Genomic DNA, 23,808 nt, shown 5'->3' on the forward strand with positions numbered 1-23,808 from the left:
TACTTATTTGAGTTTATTTTTGTGTTTAGTTTAGTCATACATATAGAAAGGGAAATAATAAATAAAAAAATAAATAAATTATTGATTCAAAATAGTTTTGTATAAAAAATAAATAAACTCTCTCTCTCTCTCTCTCTCTCTCTCTCTCTCTCTCTCTTTACTAAAATTAAGATAACAAATATATCTTAAATAAAAAACATATCAATAATATATAAATATATATACAGTATATAAGTTATATATAAATAGTTGAGAGAGAAAATCAATCATTGAATAATTTGCATACTCTCTAAAAATAAAAGTATTGCAATATTATTACTATATTATCTCTCTCTCTCTCTCTCTCTCTCTCTCTCTCTCTCTCTCTCTCTCTCTCTCTAAAAGCGATAGTATCTAACAATATATTCAGACACACACACACACATATATATACACACACACACACACACACACACACACATACATACACACATACATACACACACATACACAAACACATACATAAACACATATATACATACACACACACATACACATACACACTCACACACATACATACATACATACATACACATACATACACACACCTAAAAAAATATACATTATATACATAAAAAAAAGTTAGAAAAATTTTGTTGTATCGACAAAAATATATATACCAGCGATAAAAAAAACTATACAATACATTAACTTTTTACTACAAAAAAACAATGGATATATTAATGGGGAGATAGGGGGGAGTTAATGGCGGGGGGATTAAAAACTTTGTGTGTGTCTTTAATCATTATTTTTATGGTAATAACAATCATATATATATATATCAATGTGTGATATAACCCTTTTTTTCTCTCTCTCTCTCCCACATAATAGTGATATTATTTATGCAAATTACTATTAAAACTAGTAATTTGCTAAATAAATGACAATTGATTGAATCAATGACCCTGGTATTGGTGTGTGTGTGTGTGTGTGTGTGTGTGTGTGTGACCAACCCTTGTCTTTACACACACACACACACACACACACACACACACACACACATACATACATACAGATTGATACACACAATGAGTCCCTTAAACTCAACACACATACTATAAATCAATAGATAACTAAATATATTTGAGTTGAAAAAAAAATAAAATAATTGATGCGATCATCATAACTGAATAGCAATACACTTATATGAATGAATGAATGAATGAATGCCATCCCTATATATGTATGATACATAAGCGCGCTTATGTATGTGTTTGGTGTGTATCTCAAATGGTTGAACCAAAACAAAACAAAAAAAATCACATCTCAATAGAGACTATTAATCATTTGGTGTTTAAGTTTGTTTGGCAATCGGGTAGTCGTAGTCATCGCATAATATAAAACATAAGGCATATATATATATAGTATATATAGTAACAGTACTGTACTATACATTTTGATACTATGAAACCTATTGATAGTTTTGAGATACAATTTCATATTATTATATATATTATCAGTAGTTTTTATTTTGTTGTTATTATTGTATTTCTTTCAGCCGATACACTCACTGACTATAATATTAGTGTATATTATTGCTTATATAACATTAGTGAGAGTGAGAGAGAGAGAGAGAGAGAGAGAGATAGAGAGAGAGAGAAAGAGAGAGAGAGAGAGAGCATACAGAATATTCTGTAATACTATGAGAGAGAGAGAGAGAGAGAGAGCAGACAATAGACAAGACACGTACCGAAAGCCAAGAAAAAAAAGTAATTTTCATTTTTGCCTTACGTTTCAAACAATATATATATATATATATATTATATTTATTATATTATCACAAGAAAAACAATGTATACATACATATAGTGGTGATGTTTGTAGTAGTAGTAGTAGTAGTAGTGGTCAGTATCTGATTGTTTTTATTTTCATTTTCAACAACAATAGCTAATACTTGAGTTTTTAGCAATACATATATATATATATTAATATATATGTATTTATATATATTATATATACAGTATAATACTACTGTATAATACTATTATATACCGTATATACTGTAATGATAGTCTGTATAAATATAATATCATTTTTTTAATCATAATTTAACTTTTGAATTATATTAACATTAAAATAATAATAATAATTGTATTTATTTAATACATTATATACATTGTTTAAATAATAATAATAATATATTATATAAATATAAGAGTATATAAATAATTTGACATTATAAATATTTTTAATTTAATAAATTAACAAAATCAAATAATAAATTAATTATATAAATTTTACTAATTGTCCATGCTTAATTTTATATATGTATTTTTATTCAAAACCATTTATAATATTTTTTTTAATAAAAATCATTTTGATAACAATTTGTTTGTTTATTTAAATACATTTTAATAACCAGTACTTAGTTTACTTTATTTATAACTTTATATAATGTACAGTAGTATATAGTAATAGATAACATAATAAACTACTACTACTAATATAATCAACTAAACAGTAATATTTTAATTAATTATATATAAAGTTTTAGTTAAAAATAAAATTAAACACAAAATTTTTAGGCTAATTATTTTTTTTAAAATTGTATTAATTAATTAAAAATTAAAACAAACTAGTATAGATAATTTATTAATTGGGAAAAAAAACTACAAATAAATGATACAATCAATTAATATATAAATTAAATTATTATATAAAATAAATTTAAGAAAATATATAACTATATATATATATATTTAAAACAACGATTATTTAATAATTAATGATTAATAACTAAATTAATTATAAATTATAAACTTTTCCAATAATAAAATTTCCAAATAAAAAATAGATAAATACTATATATATATATATATATATCAATGTAATTACATTTAAATTTCGATAAAAAATTGGTCCAAACAATTGAAACAAAAAATAAAATAATAATAACTGTATCATAATAAATCACATAGTGTTATATATATATATATCATATACAGTATATATATATATATAGATTTTAATATAACAATAATATAATAATTACAATTACAATAATAATATTAATATAAATATAGATATAGATAGTAATGCACTTATTATTTTTGGTTGTTTAATATTATCCATATATATTATACTATAAATATATATATATATATATATTATGATGGGGGAGGTGGGGTGGGGGTTAATTGCAAATTCAATATTTTTCGATAATAATAATAATATTGGTTTAAATTTTTTAAATTTATTGATAACATATATTTAATATTACCGTAATATACAGATATACTGTATATAATAAATTAATAAATGATTGCATCGTTTGCTGGAAATGACTGATTGGTTTTATTTCAATGTTGTTGTCTTATTGGTCGTCGATGAGGTGGTACTACCCGATGATGACTCGCCACCACCACCACCACCACTACCACCGCCACCACTGCCACCACTGCCACTGCCGTTGCCGCCGATGTCGTCCAATATTTTCACAACTTGCTGTTTGATCAGTCGGGTCACATCGTACGGCTTGGGTATCAATAGATGATCTTTGGCCACTACATTCGGTTCGCCGCCACCCTCGACAGTGTGGCCGTATTTGAAGGTAATCAAATCGGGACACCGACGCTTGGATGTTATCTGGACTATCATCTCAAGCGGCCGTTTGGCCATAATTTTCACCAATCGTTTATTGTGGGACAGTTCGCGCAGTACATACAGATGTGTATGCGAAAGGGCTAAATAACTGATGGGTGGGTAGGAATGGATGAGGGGGTAAGGCAACAGCAATAATAACAATAAAATAACAATCAATACATTAATATATTAATATTACATTTTATATGCACACACACATACACACACACACATACAGACAGACACATACATACATACATACAGACACACACATACATACAGACACTACATACAGACACCACATACAGACACACACATACATACATACATACATACACAGACACACACATACACACATACATAGACAAACACACACATACAGACACACACATGCATAGACACACACACACACACACACATATATATATATAGATATACACAAACCTGGCGCACATATAGCCATCATCTTTGATCTCTTGACATTTGAAACATCCAATAATATCTGGACTTTTAGACCACTTTTCGATATCGATTTCTTGCTGTAATTGCGATGAAGAAGACTCTTCGTCGTCATTTGAATCCGTGTCTAAGCCGTCTGTTATATATATATATATAGTATATAAATATATATTATTAATAATAAGAAATTAATTAAATAAATATTTATATACAGAGTGTATATACAGTATATAAAACTTTATTTAGTCTCAATAGTAGTCTAAATAATATCATTCACTTATAATAAAATTTTCGTTAAATAATTCATTCATTGATTAAATTAGAAATTATATATAAATGAAACATAATATAGTATTATATATACCGTTAAATAATTATCATTGAAAATCTTTATCTAATTAATATATTGATATATTTTAATTTATATGGCAATAAGTAAATGAAAAACGAAAAAATCAATTACCGCGGTAATTAAATGTAAATTTTTTAACCTAATAAAATGTTTAATTAAGACAAATAACTTATGCTTCAAAAAAAAAATAATAAATAAATAAATAAATACAAATTTTAACTACAAATTATATTATGGTATTTAGAAAAATACAACAACAACAAAAAATAATATGAAACATAACAGGAATAATAATAATAATATTCAGTACTAATTCAATTGTCAAATACAACTAACTATTTGACTATAATAGGAGAGATACTGTAGTTAGTAATGATTAAATGTTTAGCAAAAAAAATAACAGTTTCCTAACTATAGTTTAAGATCTCTCTCTCTCTCTCTCTCTCTCTCTCTCTCTCTCTCTCTCTCTCTCTCTCTCTCTCTATCAATCAGTTTCAACCGACACAATAAACTCTCTCTCTCTCTCTTTCTTTCTCTCTCTCTCTCTCTCTCTCTCTCTCTCTCTCTCTTTAAAGAGTCATTTATATTCATTTAAAAATAAAGACTTTGATTGTATTACTTGATAGTAATAACAATATATAATCACTAAATATATATATCTATTGAGAGTTGAGAGACGGGGGGATGGGATGGGATTATTCCTGTAGACACACACTCACTCTCTCTCTCTCTCTCTCACACACACAGTATTGTTGTTTTCAATTCAAGATTTATTGTTTAATAAACTGTTTGGTCAAAAAACAAACAAACTATATATATATATATATATATATTTTTGTTAAACATACACACAATTAAAATGTTAGGTTTATTTGGCTACTTATTTGCTAATTATTATTATTATTATTATTCAAACACACAAAATAACTTATTATATAATCAAATATAAGTATAGAATCTATAGGTTTATTAAAGACATGGGAGGTATGTATGCTATGCTAATCAGTCAATCAGTTATAACACTTGCCTGACTCGTCAATCGTGAACCGATTAAACGATTTATATCTTTTTCCGAGTTTATCGGTAGGACTAACATGTCTGACCATTTGTTGTCGTTGTTGTTGTTGTTGCTGTTGCTGTTGGTGTTGTTGCTGTTGCTGAGGATTGGTTACATAATCGACAAATTTGTTTTTCATTTCTTTCATTTTCGGTTTGACAGCGTTGGCCACTTTGTCGAACAAAACTCTGGTAAAGTGTTCGACATCGGCGGTAATTGCTGTACCAGTGGTCGGCGATAGTGACCGTCGTTGACCACCACCAATGAGCCGACGGTTTTTATTATTAATAGGCGATTGTTTATCGCCAGCTAATTGTTGTCGACTACTTATACAGGCTATACATTGTTTGCGATTATGATCGATCAGATAGCGATCAATGTTTGAACCATTGTTTGAATTCATTAGGCATAGCAGCTCATGTAGCCGCTGATAACCACCATAAGCTAGACTAACGTATTGGTGATGTTTCTGTAGGAATGATGCGACAACCATATGAACGTATTGGTCTTCTTCATCGCGACCGCTACCGATAAAACATAGATGTTGTCCGCCGGCCACCGACTGTTCCTCAATCGACTGGCGCTGAGCGGCCAGCAGTCCTTTGACGGCCGTATTGAATGCTGACGGCTCTTCCAAAAGCTTTTAAAATTAATTAAAAAAAAATATATAATTATTTTCAAATTTGTCTCTTTTTCTCTCTCATCTCTCTCTCTCTCTTTCTTTCTCTCTCTCTCTCTTTCTCTCTCTCTCTCTCTCTTTCTCTCTCTCTCTCTCTCTCTCTCTCCCATCTCTCTCACTAATGTTTATTTCGCTTAACAATTAAGTAGATGTCTAACAATACTACAGTACTCTACAGTATATCTATTTACTAGCCTTTACTATACTATATATATTATAAATTACTGTACAATATTTTAATAGATAGAGGAACGACATCCACAACAACAACAACAACAACAAAAATATGAGAATTTAATTATATATATATAAACTAATTGTAATTAATGAGAGATATTGTGTTTTTTTGTTGGATGAAAGAGAGAGAGAGGGATGGGAGTCAAGTGACTTCATTTATCACTGTTAACAGTGATAACAACAATCGACTTACAAGACTACAGTCCAAATGGAAAGCCGTCGACAGATGACCGTTGTTGTACTGGTCGGCCGGTCGACAGTCGACACAAAAATAGCGAACAGAGTTAACAGTAGTATTGTTGTTGTCGGCGCCGCCGGCGGTGACAGTGGTGTTGGTGGTGTTGGGCATGAGATCGGAGATGGGAACCGGTAGACACAACATATGGGATAAGTCGTCAATTTGTGATTCATTATCTTCTAGCGGTTCCGACGCTTGAAACAGCAATGACTGTAGATTCTGGACAATCAATCCATAAAAAAATAAATAAGTCATACAATAATCAATTCAATAGACAATACAATACTATAATAGTTATATTAATAAATATATTATTAATAATAATAATCGTTTTGTTACGGTGTTAGTCAAGTATAGGCATTATAAATCATAATCTAATATAATATATATCTGTTATATATATCATATCATATATATATATAACAGATATATATATAACACCCGTCCGTCCAATACATTCAATTCATTCATTAAGGGGTTTGTAGTCATATATATAAAAATATAATCAAACAATAAAAAACTAAACTAATATTTTTTGATATATATATATTAATATAAGTTAAATAAATATATCTATCTATCTATATGTTGTCACACACATGACTATCACTTTAACTTTAACTAATGTCTATAAACGGTATATAAAGTATATATATATATATAATCAATGACCCAATTGTTTGGTTGGTTTAGTATCTCCTATAATAAAAAACTATACACACATTGGCAACAACAACAACACCAACAAAATATAAGAGACAATTAAAGGATCAATTCATAGGATATCGATATCATTATAAATGAAAAAATAAAAGCAATATATATATATATAAACCATAAGATAACGATGATTATTATTATATCAAATATATATATATATATATACGAAAACGATATGTTATATATTTAATGGTTATTTTTCGGCCAACACAAAAATCATTACATACATACACACACATAGAGGAGACATCAAACAATGTGTCTTATATTAGACAATAAAACTATAATATTATTATTATTACATGACTTTATAAATGAGTTTCGCTTTTTTTCTCGAGAAAGTTATTTACAATATATACAGTATATATATATAGTATTTTTACTGCAATTATCTGTCTATGTATGTGTGTATGTGTATGTGTGTGTATGTATGTGTATGTGTATGTGTATGTGTATGTGTATGTGTATCTGTATGTGTGTGTATGTATGTGTATGTGTATGTGTATGTGTATGTGTATGTGTATGTGTATTTGTATGTGTATGTGTATGTGTATGTGTATGTGTATGTGTATGTGTATGTGTATGTGTATGTGTATGTGTATGTGTATGTGTATGTGTATGTGTATGTGTATGTGTATGTGTATGTGTATGTGTATGTGTATGTGTATGTGTATGTGTATGTGTATGTGTATGTGTATGTGTATGTATGTCTAAAATATAATTCATACCAATTAAAATCGATAATTAAATTTAGAAATTTAAAACAAAACATAAATAAATAATTATTAAATTACGGGAAATTAAAACAATATTTTTTTTTTAAATATAATTACTTTGATGGTTGGGGGCGTCCGGGAGACATAGTGTTGTTGAACCAAATAAAACATATCACCGATATCTTCCATACATAAACCTTTTGGCACTGAACTTAAATAGTCGATAATTGCCGGCTTATTGTCGATGGGCATCGACATTATCGTATCCCTATATCCATCCATCCAATAGATCCACACATTTACCACAATATATATTGACCCCCATTAAGGGATAGCAAACAAAACAAAAAAATTAGTTATAGTCAGTATAGAGTTAATACAAATAATGGTAATTAAGTTTTTTTATTGTTGTTGTTGTTTTTGGTGTGTATTTGTGTTTGTAGTCATTTACAATCACTAACTAATTTAATTGTGAGAGAGAGAGAAAGAGAGAGAGAGAGAGATGGTAGAGAGAGAGAAAGAGAGAGAGATGGAGAGAGAGAGAGAGAGAGAGAGAGAGAGAGAGAGAGAGATGGTAGAGAGAGAGAAAGAGAGAGAGATGGAGAGAGAGAGAGAGAGAGAAAGAGAGAGAGAGAGAGAGAGAGAGATGGTAGAGAGAGAGAAAGAGAGAGAGAGAGAGAGAGATGGTAGAGAGAGAGAAAGAGAGAGAGATGGAGAGAGAGAGAGAGAGAGAAAGAGAGAGAGAGAATCAATGATACATTTACTACAATACTATATATATATTTAAAAAGATAACATTTTTTATTTAATAAAATGATACACAACAACAACAACAACAACAACAACAATAAAAATCTAGTAAAATAAATTACTACTAAAATAATATATTATTGTAATAATTAAATTATTTGGTACAGTTAAATGTATAGTAAAAATAAAATAAATTATTTTATATAAAAACATTGATTGGTACCGTAAGTATTAAAAATTTTCAAAAATATTTAAATTGAAATATTCTATAATAATTGTAAACTAAATTAAAATACTATTTATTTGTAGAAATTTAGCTAACAATATGTTATTCATAAATATTATAATCAATTTATAATTAGTTAACTTATAATTATATTAGTATTTTAGACTAATTTTATAATAATATGTAATTTAATTAATTAATTAATTAAAAAATTAAAAATAATAATTTCTAATTACTAAATACTGGGTTAACAATTAAATTATAACATAATAAACATTAAAACAATTTTTTTGTAGATCTATTAAAAACAATTTTTTATTTTTAAACTTAAACTTAATTTGAATGTATGTTTGTATTTAACAAAAACTAAAAAAACGTAAATTTAATAAATAAATTACAAAATAAATATAAATATTAATTAAACAAAACAACAAAACAAAAAAAAACTTACTTTTCGTTGACTAGCATAACAAGTGATAGAAAGTATATGAGAAATGGATTTCCTAATGAAAAATATGTGTCCCATAGGGCCAGTGTTACCGAATGTGTACAATGAGAGGACAGTAGACTACGAAACTGTATGCCAACCCAACCAACCAAAAATAAAACAAAATGTAAAACAAAATTAGTTATTTATTTCAATTTCAATTTTTTTAGTTAAATTTATTTATACATAACTTTCCATCAGTATATACAGTATATATATATAATTATATTATACCATAATTTAGTTTAGTTTACTAAATGATGATAAAAAAATTGTATTCAAGTTTTTATATATATATATATATATATATATATTATGTTATATACAAACTTTATATGTCTCTGAGATTTTCTAACTTAATTAAACTTTTTTTTTGTTTGTTTGTTAACTTTTTTTTGTAACAACAAAAAAACATATAAACTATTTTTTTTCATTAATAATTACGGTAATTAACATTAATATCTTAATAGTTAATACTGTATATATATTATGTGATTAAATATACTATATATTTGATAACTATATACAATGTATATGTATTTTATAATTCATGATATTTTCTGATTTGATATATTTTTTTTAAATATTTAGAAATTTATTTGAATATTTCCGAATTAAATAATAATAATAATATATCATATAATGATATTAAGATAAGTGAAAAAATAGATAAATAATTTGTAAAACAAAAATTTCGGTAATAATCATAAAATGCTATCAAATATACTGTCAAATCAACAAAAATTTTTATATAATGTATATAACTTATATACAGTATATATATATATATATATATATATATATATATATATATATATATATATATATGTATACATATAATATAAAAATATTAAACTATACATTTATATAAATATATTTATAATAATTTATAAAATAATTATATAAATTAGTAAACATTTTAAAATATTATTATTATATAGATATAGACACACACAAACACAAACACAAACACACATACATACACATAGACACATACATACACATAGACACACACACACACATACATACACAGAGACACACACACATACAAATATCACATATGTATATATATATATATACTGTCATCAATGAAATATCAAATATATAAACACCTAATGTATGGGTGGGTGAGTGAGTGAGTGAGTGAGTGAGTGAGTGAGTGAGTGAGGACTGACACTTACCCATGTATTAGCATAGAGATCGGGTGTTATCTTAAGTGTATCCAAATAGGAGCACAACTCTGGTTCGTGATATTGTAGTAAAAGTCTTAAAAAACTAAACGACTGTTGACTACTATTATCATTGCTATTATTATTATTATTATTATTATTACAACTACTATTTAGACGACAATTATAATATTTTGGTATAAATTTCAATTGAATCGATTCAAACACTTTGAACAGATCTTCGCGTTTCAGTTTCAATGTCAACAACGGTTCCAATACTTCCAGCCAACCGTTTTCCGTACGATAGTCCATATCGTTTAGTTTGGCAAAATTGGTAACAATTGTTTCAATATCCGAACAAATGGCCATACGTTCCGTGTCGTCAGTATTGGCCAATTTCCCGACCAATTGTTGACAATCGGTACGTATGAGCGGCTGTTCCGGCAAATCAAATATATCCGACAGGATTTTATGACGGCCTTTGATACCGAGTAATACCTTTCGGTGAGAGAGACAGAGAGAGGGGAAAGAGATTATCGGTAATTAGGATTCAGTAAGTCATCGGCGGTATAGCCGTGTGTCCCGTCAATTACCTGCCATAACTCGTATCGCATATGATTTGGTACCAACTTCTGGTTAGTTATCTTTTTGATGATTTTCGGATCGCAATCGGCCAACAAAGCCGTCTCCAACTCCATAATCCTATAGACATATCAATGGATCAGTTGATTTAGATCACATCAATCACCAAAACACTTACCATCCGCTGTCTTCATCTGATGTGCCATTGATGTCGATGTCGAGTATGTTGTCGTTGTCGTCGTCGACATCGACGTCAACATCGCTACTATCGGTAACCAATTGGTCGTCCATTATATCATTATATGAAATCTTCGGGTGTCTGTATATCACAACTTCTGGAGGACTGGATATCTGGATGTCCAGTGATATGACATTTAAATTAATTTTTTAAAAAACAAATCAATTGATTGATTGATTAAAACATTGATTTTTTTTTAAAACAACTTTTATTAACATAACGTTTACTAAAACAGTAATAATAATAATAATAATAAATAGTCTAATGTTTACATCACCACTCATTTAGTTTGTTTTCTACATCAATAACGTCGTCAATAATACAAACATTTGCAATACAACTATTGATTACTACATTATAATACTGTATGAGATATACTGTATTTTCAAAAGGGGTTTTATAGTTAGATAGACGTAATTTATGACTAATTTTATTTAAATAGTTATAATTTAGTTATTACTGTATTATTAGTAACTATTTATTACTACAGTTTAGTAGCAATACTAGTGTTTTAAATATAATTTTAAAATAAAATGTTTTAAAACTTATATATTTATGTAATTTTTTTTATTAATAAAAGAAAACTAATTAAATTAATTTTAATAATTTAAAAAAACTTGATAATTATTATTTTTTATTATTAAATAAATTTCAAAAATTAGATAAAAATTTAAAACTTAAACATTAAATTATAATTTTTTATTTAAAAGTAATTAAAAGTAATATAAAATTGTGGAATATATTTAAAGAATAAAAAATTTTTATTTTTAATTAAACAATTTATTACAACAAAAAAATTTAATAGTAATATATATTTGTTTTTAATATCATTTAATAATTATTATGCAAATATTTTTTTAATATATAAATATATTAGATATTTAATATGCATTTCATATTTGTTTATATATATATATAATTAAATCTGTGTTTTATAAAAAAATTAAATGTGTTATATATTTTTGAATAACAATCATTACAGTAGTATTATTAAAGTATTATTTTTTTTAAATGTTATTATAACTAAAACAATCAAAAAAAAAAAAAATTAGAAAATAAGTAATCATTAGTAGTACTGTAATACATATAATTTATATATATGTTAAACATTTAGTATTTTTAATAATAATAATAATAATAATATGGGTTAAATAAATAACAATTAATTATTATAACTATTTATATCTAGTTATTTATATATATAAAATGTTACACTAATTATTACAAAAAACATTGTGTACATTACAATACAATATATAAATATTAATTAATAATTAATAATAATAATAATATAGTGGGTGGGTGTGTGTGTGTGTGTGTGTGACCATATAATTATCACTATTTGGAAATGGCTTATGGAAATAATAACAATAATAATTATTGTAATAAATTCATTGTAATAATTATATAATAATATCATTTTTTTTTAATATAAGTAATAATAATAATAACTATATATTATGTAATAAAAAATAATGTTAAGATCTTAGTGATAGAGATCTTATAGTTATATTTCAATTAATTAATTAATTAATTAACTAAATTAATGTATAAAAATGAATTATAAGTATAATATTTAATAAATGACTTTTTTCTTTTAAAAAAATTACATTATATATAATATATATATATATATATAAAGCACTCGCTAACTAATAATTATAATAATTAACAATTTATTATATGAACTATATTTAAATAATATTTTTGTTGTTGATATAAATTATTATTTGTATTGTTTTTGTTAATATTAAAAAAAATACTAATAATAATAATAATAATTATAGATATATATAAAAAAAATTCATTGTGTAATCAATTACCGTACGGTATTCAACAACAATATCATAAAAAAAACTACAAAATATCTGAGCAGTGAATGTACCGATAATTCAAACACCTAAACAACATCTACTACAACAACAACGAGAACTACTACTACAAAAAATTGGTCAACAATTTTGATGGTTTTTTTTTACAAGACTGGAAACTCTTCGGGTGGCAATACAAGGCTTCGACACACTGGACACGAGCCCTCCCGACGAATCCAATTAGTGATACACTGAGAGATAGATAAAAAATTTGTTAAATATCTCAAAAATAACAATTCAAATCAAATCCAGAACCTCCTGATGAAAATAATGGCGACACTCGGTCTCATATCTTTTCGATGGTGTCATCATATCGAAACAAATTGAGCAAACATTGTCATCATTTGATCCCAGTTTATTGATTATCTTATTCCAGCTTTTTGGCGGTTCAATAGTATTACCGCCACCCCCGCTATCGTTGTTATTGTTGGCCATTATTGTGTGACCATTATTATTATTATTATTATTGTATTCGCCGCTACCGAAACCGTTCATCGACTTTAATACGGGTAATGGACCAGAAATTCGTGACTTTAACACCAACAAAAAAAAACGGGAAAAATAAAATCAATTTTTTTTATTAATTATAATATTTGATATAAATTCATTTAAATTAAAAAAAAATAATAAATGATTTACCATTTTATTCATAAGCGAAACATTTCTATCGATATAATTACTAATTTTAGTAATAATTTCGGAAACTTTGAGACCAGTAAAACCTTTTGGATTATCTCCGGTACTAATTAATTGAGCTTTTGTTTGAGCCATACAATCAACTAATATATCACTACAATAATAATTAAATTAAAAAAAAATTAATAAAATTAAAATATATTTTTTGTTTATAATTAAAAAATGTCAAACAATAATCATATCCCCAACTATTTTATACATACGCTGATAGATTTGGATATTTTTCTCTAAGTTTTGCCAACAGTTTGCTTTGGGCCTGATTTAGGACAACAGTCGATGATGAGGACGACTTTGGCACTGCTGCTGCTGCTGATGATGCAGATGACTCTGTAGCTGCTGCTGATGATGGTCTGACAACTGATGCCATACTAACAACACTGGCGCCGGAGCTGTTATGGTTGGTATTGTTGTTGTTTTTTGTTTGGATAACTTTTTGACCAAAATCGGGTGCCGATCGCGGTGCTCGTATTGAATCAGCTTCTGGACCACCACCACCAGCTGGACCTTTAGCTTTACGTATCAATGGTTCGCCAATCGCTGGCAAATCGTTTTGTTTTTGATGATGATTAGAAAATAAGTCATTTATAGGCATCACTGGATGATGTATGGATGAGTTTATGCCGATCGATGCCAATGGTGTCGAATCCAACAATTTATTACCGAATGTCGAATCGACTGGCGAATGATTGGTAGGGAATGTTAGCTCCAGTGCCGTCGCCGACGATGACGACATCGGATTATTATTATTACTATTGTTGTCAGTTGTCTTAGCGGACGGTTTTAACGATGAAAATATGTTAATCGGTTGCGATTTTTGTGTACTATTTGAAAATGCTGTAAATATATCCGACATTTTTTTACCGCTCGATGTCGATAATGATTGGTCAGCTGTTTGACTGGTTTGAGTGATCAATGAGGTCGGCGCTGTCACAAACAATGACTTAGAAACAGCTGCTAATGAATGTTCGACAGATGCTGATGATGGCGATGGAAACGGTAGACAATTATTGTCGAACAATAACGACTTATTTAATGTATTATCTTTAGCTGTCATCGATGAATGATTTATCGACTGCTGATGATTGTTGTTGTTGTTGTTGTTGATGTTGATGTTGGCCATCATTGTTATCGATCGTTGCATTTTAGACATATCTGCCAAATACATGTCGGGTATTTCGTCGAGAATTGATTTATAAAATTTTAACAATTCGGGTAAATCGGGTAACGGATTGATTGTAAAATCAATGTCATCAAAGTCTGGTAAGTCGTCGTCGTCGCCGTCGTAATCGCCGCCAATGATGTTCTTCTTCATCAATAAATCTCTTTTATTTTTGACCATTTCTTCGATACGTTTACGTTCATCGCCGGCCCGTTTCAGACACTGTTTCATCTGTTCGACAATTGGTTCCAGTTTTTTAGTCATATCAGGATTTTTTACAAACCGATTGCATTCGTCTCTAATGCTGACCCCATACTCTTTGACCAGTGTTTCATATTTTCGGATGTAATCGATGGCCAACTTTTCGTTGATCTTCAGAAATCGTTCGTAATTTGCCATCAAATCGTTGCTACGCTCTTCATATCTAGTCTTCAGTGTCTTATAGCTGGCCTTCATTTGTTTCAACTGTCGCTGAGTTTCCGATACTTTCGGCGCCAAATCCATATCCATGTCGTCCTTGATTTCGGTAATCGATTCAATAATTGTTGAACTATTAGTATCGGCGGCGCCGCTATCCTTATGCGACAACCAGGCGGTCTCAGCGGACGATTTGTGTCCTCCACCGCCATTGTTAGACCAATTATTATGGCCACCACTGCCTCCGCTGCAGTTGTGGTCATAATGATAGCAACAATGCATTTGATGCGAGTTATGCGGCGGAGGCGGTGGCGGACCCATCGGCGGTCCCATTTGTGGTCCATAGTACGGATGATGACCATAGGTGGGCGGCGGCGGATAAGGCATACCGCCCATCGACCACATCGGCGGTCGGGTACCCGGCGGCGGTTGAACGGCCATCTGATTCATCGGCGACGGCATATACGACAAGTTGTTTCCCTGCCATTGGGCGGCCAACGGTACAAACGAGTTGATTGAAGCATTCAGACCACCCGTCGCGGTAGTCTTGGACACTGAAGACGCTGAAGACGACGGCATTATTACCGATTGTTGGCCACTATTACTACTGGTATTACTGGTATTACTACTAATCGTTGACTTATTATTCATTTACTTATTAGTTATTATTATTATTATTACTTACGGTATAACTAAACACCAAAAAAAAATAGTTATGATATTATTTAGGTTTCAATTACTTATTACAGTATTATTATTATTATTATTATAACTAATTATTAACTAACTATTAACTAATTAATAACTAAATAACTAATACTTAAATATCATATGTGATGACAACATAGGAGACTATAAACTAAAAACATAACAACAAATGTTACATAATATTTCATTGATTTTATTATATATGATATTATTATTTTAGTTTTTTTTTTTTTTTAATATTAATATTAGTTATTATAACTACAAAATCACTATTACTTTATACTGTAGTAATACATGTATTAATGTTTTTAATACAGTATTAATACAGTATTATTGCAATAATAAACGTTTTGGATAAATATGTAAAACGTTTTGAATTGAATTTTTGAAAACTTTTTTTTTAAAAAATAAATTTTCAATTAATAAATAATATAATAATATATTTCAAATGTATTTCAACACATTTTTTACAGTATATTAATAGTTATATACAGTATTAAACACAATAGGGTCTAACAAAATGTTTGACTTTATTAATAGTGATGCAAACCTCTAGTAAAATACTATATCGTATAATAAAAAAAAACTGTTCGATTATATTCAAAACCAAAACAATAATGGCCGCCCACTATAACAGTAGTGTACAGAAAACTAAAAATATTTTATTTCAAACTGTCATGTCTGCCTAATTGCTATAGCAACAGTAAACAAGTACTTACAAGTAGTACAAGTGTTAAATAATAGGTGTATATAGTATTTGTTTATTGTTGCTATAGCAATTAGGCAGACATGACACTTATAAATATAATCTTTTAATTTATATATGTTACGCAATATTAGTTTTTAATGATTAGAGGTTACCATAGTTATTATACACACTTTTTTCTATTTGCATGTATATATATTAAGTGTAATCTATATGATAAATCTATGTGATTGTGTGTGTGTGGTGAGTTGTTTTGCTTTACTATTGTTTTGGTTTTGAATATAATCAAACAGTTTTTTTGGTAATAACTAAAAAATTTACCATAAATTATGTGTTTATATGTAAAATATATTTTTTTATAAGTGATAATAACTTTTTTTTTGCTAATAATTTTTTTATTTTCGGGACAATAATACTGATAATTAATTGGTTGAACTAACAAACAAATAAAAAAAACTATTAAAATATTTGATTAATTATTTATTAATTATTATTAAAATTTTATTATTTTTATAATAATTGTTTATTTAGTTATTAATATGTTATTTGAAATTACTTTATATACAGTATATATAGTGTGTTTATATATATATATATAAAGGTATCAAACCATCGGTATAGACATTGACTGAAAACAGTGATTTAGTTTATCGATAATATTGCCGAATATTTGGCACTATTTATATGTATTGAATATTATTTTTAGGTTTCACAATATTACAACATTATAAATAATATGTACAGTACATAGTGTTATCATAAGTTAAACAACACTAGTACTGTACTACAGTATAATCTAAATGCTATATAAACTATTGGTAGTTATCATTACACTAATTGACTGATTTTATTAGACACACTGTACATTTAAAAGTACTACATATACTGTATATAATATCCACAAAACATTAATACAAATAACAAAATAACAACAAAAACCAGTTTTTGTTTGACACTAAAAAATACTATTAAATAAAAAATAATTTTTTTATTTAATATCATTTGTATTATAAAAAAAATAGTTTTATATAAAAAATTTTTTTTTTTTAGTTTAAAGTTGTTTTGTGTGTCGAGAGTCGTGTAATAAATCAACAATAAATATAAAATAATATTTTATTTTTGTATGTGTTTTGTAGTCATATATTATATCATATATAATGATATAATTGTTTGGGAAAACTCCTATTGTTTTGAAACTAAATTTTTTTTTTAATTATTAATATTTTTGGGAAAAAATGTTTTTTTCAGTGACTTATGTAACACAACACTGACTGACTGTCTGACTGTGTGTTTGAGACTATTATTATAACATTAAAATTGTTGTCCAAATAGTTTAGCCGACAATTAGGTCACCAAATCATTTTGACACGTGTTTAACATATCAATTGGTTGGCCATTATTTTGGTGGACGACATCCTCTCCCCGCCGACGACAATCACCAACCGATCCATAGGAAGATAACCTGAAGATCACTTGAATACCAACGACAACAATGTCATCGCTGCTGAAGACAACCTGGGATTTCTTTAAACGTCACCGAAATAAGGCACTGTTAGGTACGGCCACTGCCGCCGGTGTCTACGCACTCAACCGATACTTGCACTCAGTGGCCGACGAATGGCAACAATCGTCGTCCCGTGACTTTGTATCCGAAGTCAAGAAAAAAGAGATTCACTTCGAGAATACCATCGATACTTGTAATCAGACATCGATGTCGTTATCGGTGAAAATTGTCGACATATTAGATCAGACATTAGATGCCGAACCGATACTCGAACAAATCAAATTGGCCGCTGCGGGTGCGGCCACCAGTGACCATCATAACAGCAGCAACAGCAACGGCAGCAACAACAAGATTGAACTGTGGAACCGATTGAAGATCCAGATATTCACACGAGTTATTGCCGAAGTCTATTGTGTAACACTGTTTGTTACCTATCTTCGTGTCCAGTTATCCGTATTGGCCGGTTATATCTATATGGACAGTAGTTCCGGCCAACTAAACACCGGTAGCGGTTCGGCTAATGCTACTAATCTGATGCAACAAATGCAAACCACTTCATCTAATGTCCAAAATAAATATCTATCACTTCTCCATACATTCTACTCGACTGGTATTCAACAGATTATCGAACCGATTATGGCTGCCGTCGAGGACTCACTCAAAGACATCAGTCTAAAGGATCAGATTGTTATGAATGACTTGAAGATTGTTTTCGATAAAGTAATTTAGTTTTTTTTATTATAAAAATATACCGTTTGTATCCGCAAATAGCTCCCCTTCCTCTCAGATATTATATATGTTAAACAATGAGGGTGGGGGTGGGTGGACAAAATGTCAATTACAAACCCATAGCAAATGATTGGCGTAGGAGGGGTGGGGTGGGTGAGTGGGTGTTTAATGAGTTATCATATATGAGTTTATTAATATAAAAAACCAATAAATATATAAATATACCGTTTGTATCCGCAAATAGCTCTCCCTTCCCCTCTGATTTTATATGTGTTAAACAATGAGGGTGGGGGTGGGTGGGCCAAAATGTCAATTACAAACCCTTAGCAAATGATACGTAGTAGGTGTGGGTGGGTGAGTGGGTGTTTAATGATTTATGAACAAATTAGCCCCACTATTGAAGTATTTTGTAGTTGGTGTTGAATATCTGTAATTTTTTAACCCCTTTCCTTAAAAAAAATTCATGCCATTACCACTCTATGAACCGGTCTATGTCTAGAAAATCTGTGATATTTAGCCCCCTTTCCTCCATCCCTCCCCTTCATAACAAATGTTGATTTTTTATTGGGTGGGGGTGGGGTGATAGATATGTATGCACAAACGGTACATGTATTTTTTTAATTATTAACTTTTATTTTTTAATCTCAATTATTATTATTATTTTTGTTATTAATAATTAGGTAAAGTCGTCGATGGCGTTCACATTGAATGGTTGCCAATCAAATGCCAGCCGTTTTCTAATAAATCCAAACAAACTGTTTATATCGTCGGAAACCAATGGCCTGAACAATGGTCTTACCGGCGATAAAGACGGCCAACTATTGCAACGTATGATCAATGAAACGCAAGACATACTCGAAAGCGACGATTTTAAACGTGTAGTCGATTCGGGTATTGATTTAGGTTTCGCTGTCCTAATGGATGTCATATTAGGCTGTTTTGTACGGTTTTCCGATGAAAAAACTGGTCAAACAGTGTCCTCGTCGTCGTTGTCTTCATCGGACAATGGCTTTGCAAATCCGCACTCAATCCGTATGCCATTAGTTAAACTGTTGCCTAAAGTATGGCTATCACTACGCGATCGGCGACGACCTGAAGAAAAGTTGGTTTTAGTCCGACATCTCATCTGTTTAGACGTATTGAACTGTTTTGCCGCCAATATATACGAAGCATTTTGTCAAACAAATTGATTGATTTTGATTTATTTTTTTTGTGGACAAAAAAAATAATCGTTTTATATGAAGATTTTTTATTTTTAATTAAATAACATTATTAATTGATTGATTTTTATGGTAATTACCGGTAATTGTGTGTAAAAATTATTAAAAATTTTTTTTATTGGATTATTAATTATGTAATATTGGTATATATATATAACTTATTATTATAGTTTTGTACAGTTTTTTTTAATTATTATTACAATTTAGTGGTAAATAATAAAAAATATCAAGTTTTTATATATATATATATTAGTTATTTAGTATTATTTTTTGTTGTTTAAAAAAATAAATATATGGTATTTAAAAAAAATATTGTATTAATATGTAATTAATTAATTTTTTTCTTCAAATTTTATTTACTAATTAATTAATTAAATTATAAACTGGTATTGAATTTCAAAGTGATTATTCATTTTGGTATTTTTAAAATAAAAAAAATATGGTTACTATTTGTTTATTAAAATAATAATAATTATTAGTATTATTATTACTAATTGATGATAATAATGATGATTAATACATATCTAATTTGTCTATTGATATCAATTGGTCTAATCAAACAAAAATGTGAGTATTTTTTTTAAATTAATTAATTAATTATTTCTAGTACTGTATTGTATGTTTGGTTTTAAATCAATTAATTAAATTAAAAAGACAATCAAATTGTAACAATAAATAACAATTTTTTTTTTAAATTGAAGGTTTCGGTTGTCCAGTGCCTCAAAGGTCAGGCCATACATTAAGTAAAGGTAGGTATGATTTTTTTTTGATTAATTAATTACCAGATTTTGTTTTTTTAAATTTTTTGTTTTAAATTTATGATTTTAAATAACTTATTATATATTTTTATTTTTATTATTTTTTGTGGTAAAAATTGAAAAATCAGATCAAGAGATAATGGTTGACGAAGAAAAAGTACCAAATGATGGATCAGGTAATTGGTTTCACAGACAAAAAAAATAAATAAATAATTAATTAATTATATAATTATATAATAATAATAATTGTTATTTAAAATTTAAAAATGAAAATTTTTTTGGACACAAAAAAACTAAATAAAATGAAGACTACTTTCAAATGGAAGCGATTCCCGAAATCAAAGTAAAAGACAAGTCCGTCGACGGCGGCGACACCGATGACGAAGAATCAAAGATAAAACCTAAAAATAATGGCCAACAAAAACAAACTACCGGTGCTATGATGGATATGTTTGACGATGGAAACGATTCAGATAGTAGTGATCAACAACTCAAAGAATCAGATACTAGTAAAACAACGACAACACCGACATCGACACCGACAACAACACCACCGACGATGACAACCACAACGACAACGACTGAAATAGTTGGCGAAAAAACTGATGATAAAAGTGATGATAAAATGCTTCAAATGACTGATCCGACCGGTAAGTACTGATAATTAAATACTGTATATAAAACTTATTATAATATACAGTGTATATAAAACTTATAATAATATACTGTATATAAAACTTATTATAATATACTATAATATAAAACTTATTATAATATACTATAATATCTATTTCAAAATAATTTTTTAAAATTAAATATTTATTTATTTATTTTATTTTTTTTAAAATTTATAGTTCACTATAGAGAAGCACTTTTGGTACCGAAACGTGAGCGCCGTATAATAGCCCGCTATAAAGTAATTATACCGGTTATTGTGCCCAATGTTAGGGTTATGGTACCCATGAATAATGGCAAATATACATAATATATATATAGTTACCAAAAAAATAATAATAATAATAGATTAACTAATTTTCATATATATAATAGATAAACACTTATATATTTAAAAACTAAATATTTTAATCCAAAAATATTTAGATTTAAGTAAATTTTAAACAATTACTTATTTATGTTATTATTTATTTTTAAAAAAAAACATTTATCAAAAAAATAAAATCTTAATTAAAATTTATTGAAAAATAATGACAAATATTTGTTAATTTTGTTAAAAATATATTTATTAATATAATAATTTTTTCATACATTTATTGCAAACATTTTGTGACATTTAAAAAATAAAATGTTTTATTTAGTTTTTTGTTTGTTTGTTTGTTAATTAAATTATAATAACAACAATATAGCATTAAAATTGCATTGAATTTCGAAAATTTAAAGGTTTATTAAAAACAAAACTTATGTTTTGAATAAATAAATAAAATCTAAATAATAAAATATTTTTATAATTTTATACTTTTTTTAAATTATAGTTGTTTTTAAATTCTATAATATTTTATATTAAAATTATTAATTGTAGTTGAAATGAGTAATAAGTCAACAAAATTAATAAACAATGAAATAAATGATATAAATATAAAAACACAAGAATTATCACCAAATGATTGGATCGAAAAAAATTGATAAGTTTTATGTGTTTGACGACGAATTGGGGGTTAATATGATGTTTGTTACCAAAGATGATGATCGGGTCTATGGATTGGGTGCTAATGTCTGGGGATCACTGGGTTTGGGACACAACCAGTGGGTGAGTGAACCACAAGAGATCATAGAGTTGTCTCAAATAAAAAGTGTATAAAATTTATAAACGGAAGTGAATTCATAGTTTGTTTAACTCGTGATAATTGTGTGTATAGTTGTGGTTTAGATAGAAATGGACAGTTAGGTCGGGGATGTGATAGCAATAAATATAAGAAACCAATGATTATACAAATCAATGACAACAATGATTTGATAAGTGATTGAATTAAGGTTTAATTGAATTTTATTTAATTAATAATAATTATTTTTTTAAAAAATTTCTCTGTTATTAGATCTCAAGACAAATACAAATCAAGTGAATGAAGTGATAAATACAATAAATTATTTGACCTAACAATCAGTGCAACAAAAACTTTATACGCAGAGAGAGACCTACCTGTGCTCAGATCATTGAACAGTACAATGAATATCGGCTATCGATAGCACAGTTGTTACAACTAATAACCAGAATTTAATGAAAAACTCCAACAAATCAAACACAAGGAATTGGAAACTCCGTATAGAAAACATGGATTCAGTGCCAGAATTATGGCAATTGTTTTATACAATTGTTTTCAATTAAAACTAAATATTTTAATCTAAATATTTAGATTTTAACTGAATTTATAAACCATTTAATTTATAGATTTAATATAAACTAATGCTTATATAATAAACTAATATTGAAATATTGAAAAATACATATAAAACTAAATATAAAAAATTGTATACATTTTTTAAAATTCATATA

The 23,808-nt window shown here is 27.7% G+C and overlaps 4 protein-coding genes across 5 annotated transcripts; 2 read left to right on the top strand and 2 right to left on the bottom strand.

Annotated features, from left to right (window-relative positions):
• Positions 1 to 3,212: 3,212 nt before the first annotated feature.
• Positions 3,213 to 11,764, bottom strand: LOC128966204 (TBC1 domain family member 23-like). The gene is made up of 9 exons (XM_054313038.1): positions 11,472 to 11,764; positions 11,305 to 11,413; positions 10,724 to 11,209; positions 9,507 to 9,631; positions 8,197 to 8,347; positions 6,599 to 6,862; positions 5,460 to 6,129; positions 4,066 to 4,216; positions 3,213 to 3,730 (listed from the first exon to the last, which is right to left on the bottom strand). The coding sequence occupies exons 1-9, from the start codon at positions 11,582 to 11,584 to the stop codon at positions 3,334 to 3,336; spliced, it is 2,466 nt and encodes an 821-aa protein (XP_054169013.1). The 5' UTR covers positions 11,585 to 11,764; the 3' UTR covers positions 3,213 to 3,333.
• A 1,577-nt stretch (positions 11,765 to 13,341) lies between these two features.
• LOC128966014 (myosin-G heavy chain-like) lies at positions 13,342 to 16,384 on the bottom strand. The gene is made up of 4 exons (XM_054312813.1): positions 14,302 to 16,384; positions 14,042 to 14,192; positions 13,658 to 13,933; positions 13,342 to 13,593 (listed from the first exon to the last, which is right to left on the bottom strand). The coding sequence occupies exons 1-4, from the start codon at positions 16,323 to 16,325 to the stop codon at positions 13,507 to 13,509; spliced, it is 2,538 nt and encodes an 845-aa protein (XP_054168788.1). The 5' UTR covers positions 16,326 to 16,384; the 3' UTR covers positions 13,342 to 13,506.
• A 1,921-nt stretch (positions 16,385 to 18,305) lies between these two features.
• Positions 18,306 to 20,620, top strand: LOC128966024 (peroxisomal biogenesis factor 3-like). Its single transcript, XM_054312825.1, has 2 exons — positions 18,306 to 19,312; positions 20,002 to 20,620. The coding sequence occupies exons 1-2, from the start codon at positions 18,581 to 18,583 to the stop codon at positions 20,509 to 20,511; spliced, it is 1,242 nt and encodes a 413-aa protein (XP_054168800.1). The 5' UTR covers positions 18,306 to 18,580; the 3' UTR covers positions 20,512 to 20,620.
• A 410-nt stretch (positions 20,621 to 21,030) lies between these two features.
• On the top strand, positions 21,031 to 22,294 carry LOC128966067 (probable serine/threonine-protein kinase irlC). Of its 2 annotated transcripts, XM_054312874.1 has the most exons (5): positions 21,031 to 21,108; positions 21,243 to 21,290; positions 21,428 to 21,475; positions 21,608 to 21,949; positions 22,154 to 22,294. In XM_054312874.1, exons 1-5 carry the CDS (start codon positions 21,039 to 21,041, stop codon positions 22,282 to 22,284), a joined length of 639 nt encoding a protein of 212 aa, XP_054168849.1. In that variant the 5' UTR covers positions 21,031 to 21,038; the 3' UTR covers positions 22,285 to 22,294. The 2 variants fall into 2 exon arrangements, with proteins under 2 accessions (XP_054168849.1, XP_054168850.1); XM_054312875.1 differs by lacking the exon at positions 21,031 to 21,108 and having other exon boundaries at positions 21,262 to 21,294.
• Positions 22,295 to 23,808: the final 1,514 nt, after the last annotated feature.

This window comes from Oppia nitens, unplaced genomic scaffold (genome assembly GCF_028296485.1).
Source record: "Oppia nitens isolate AA-2021 unplaced genomic scaffold, nextdenovo-longstitch-racon4-pilon3 scaffold19_pilon_pilon_pilon, whole genome shotgun sequence".
In the NCBI taxonomy this organism is placed as follows: domain Eukaryota; kingdom Metazoa; phylum Arthropoda; class Arachnida; order Sarcoptiformes; family Oppiidae; genus Oppia; species Oppia nitens.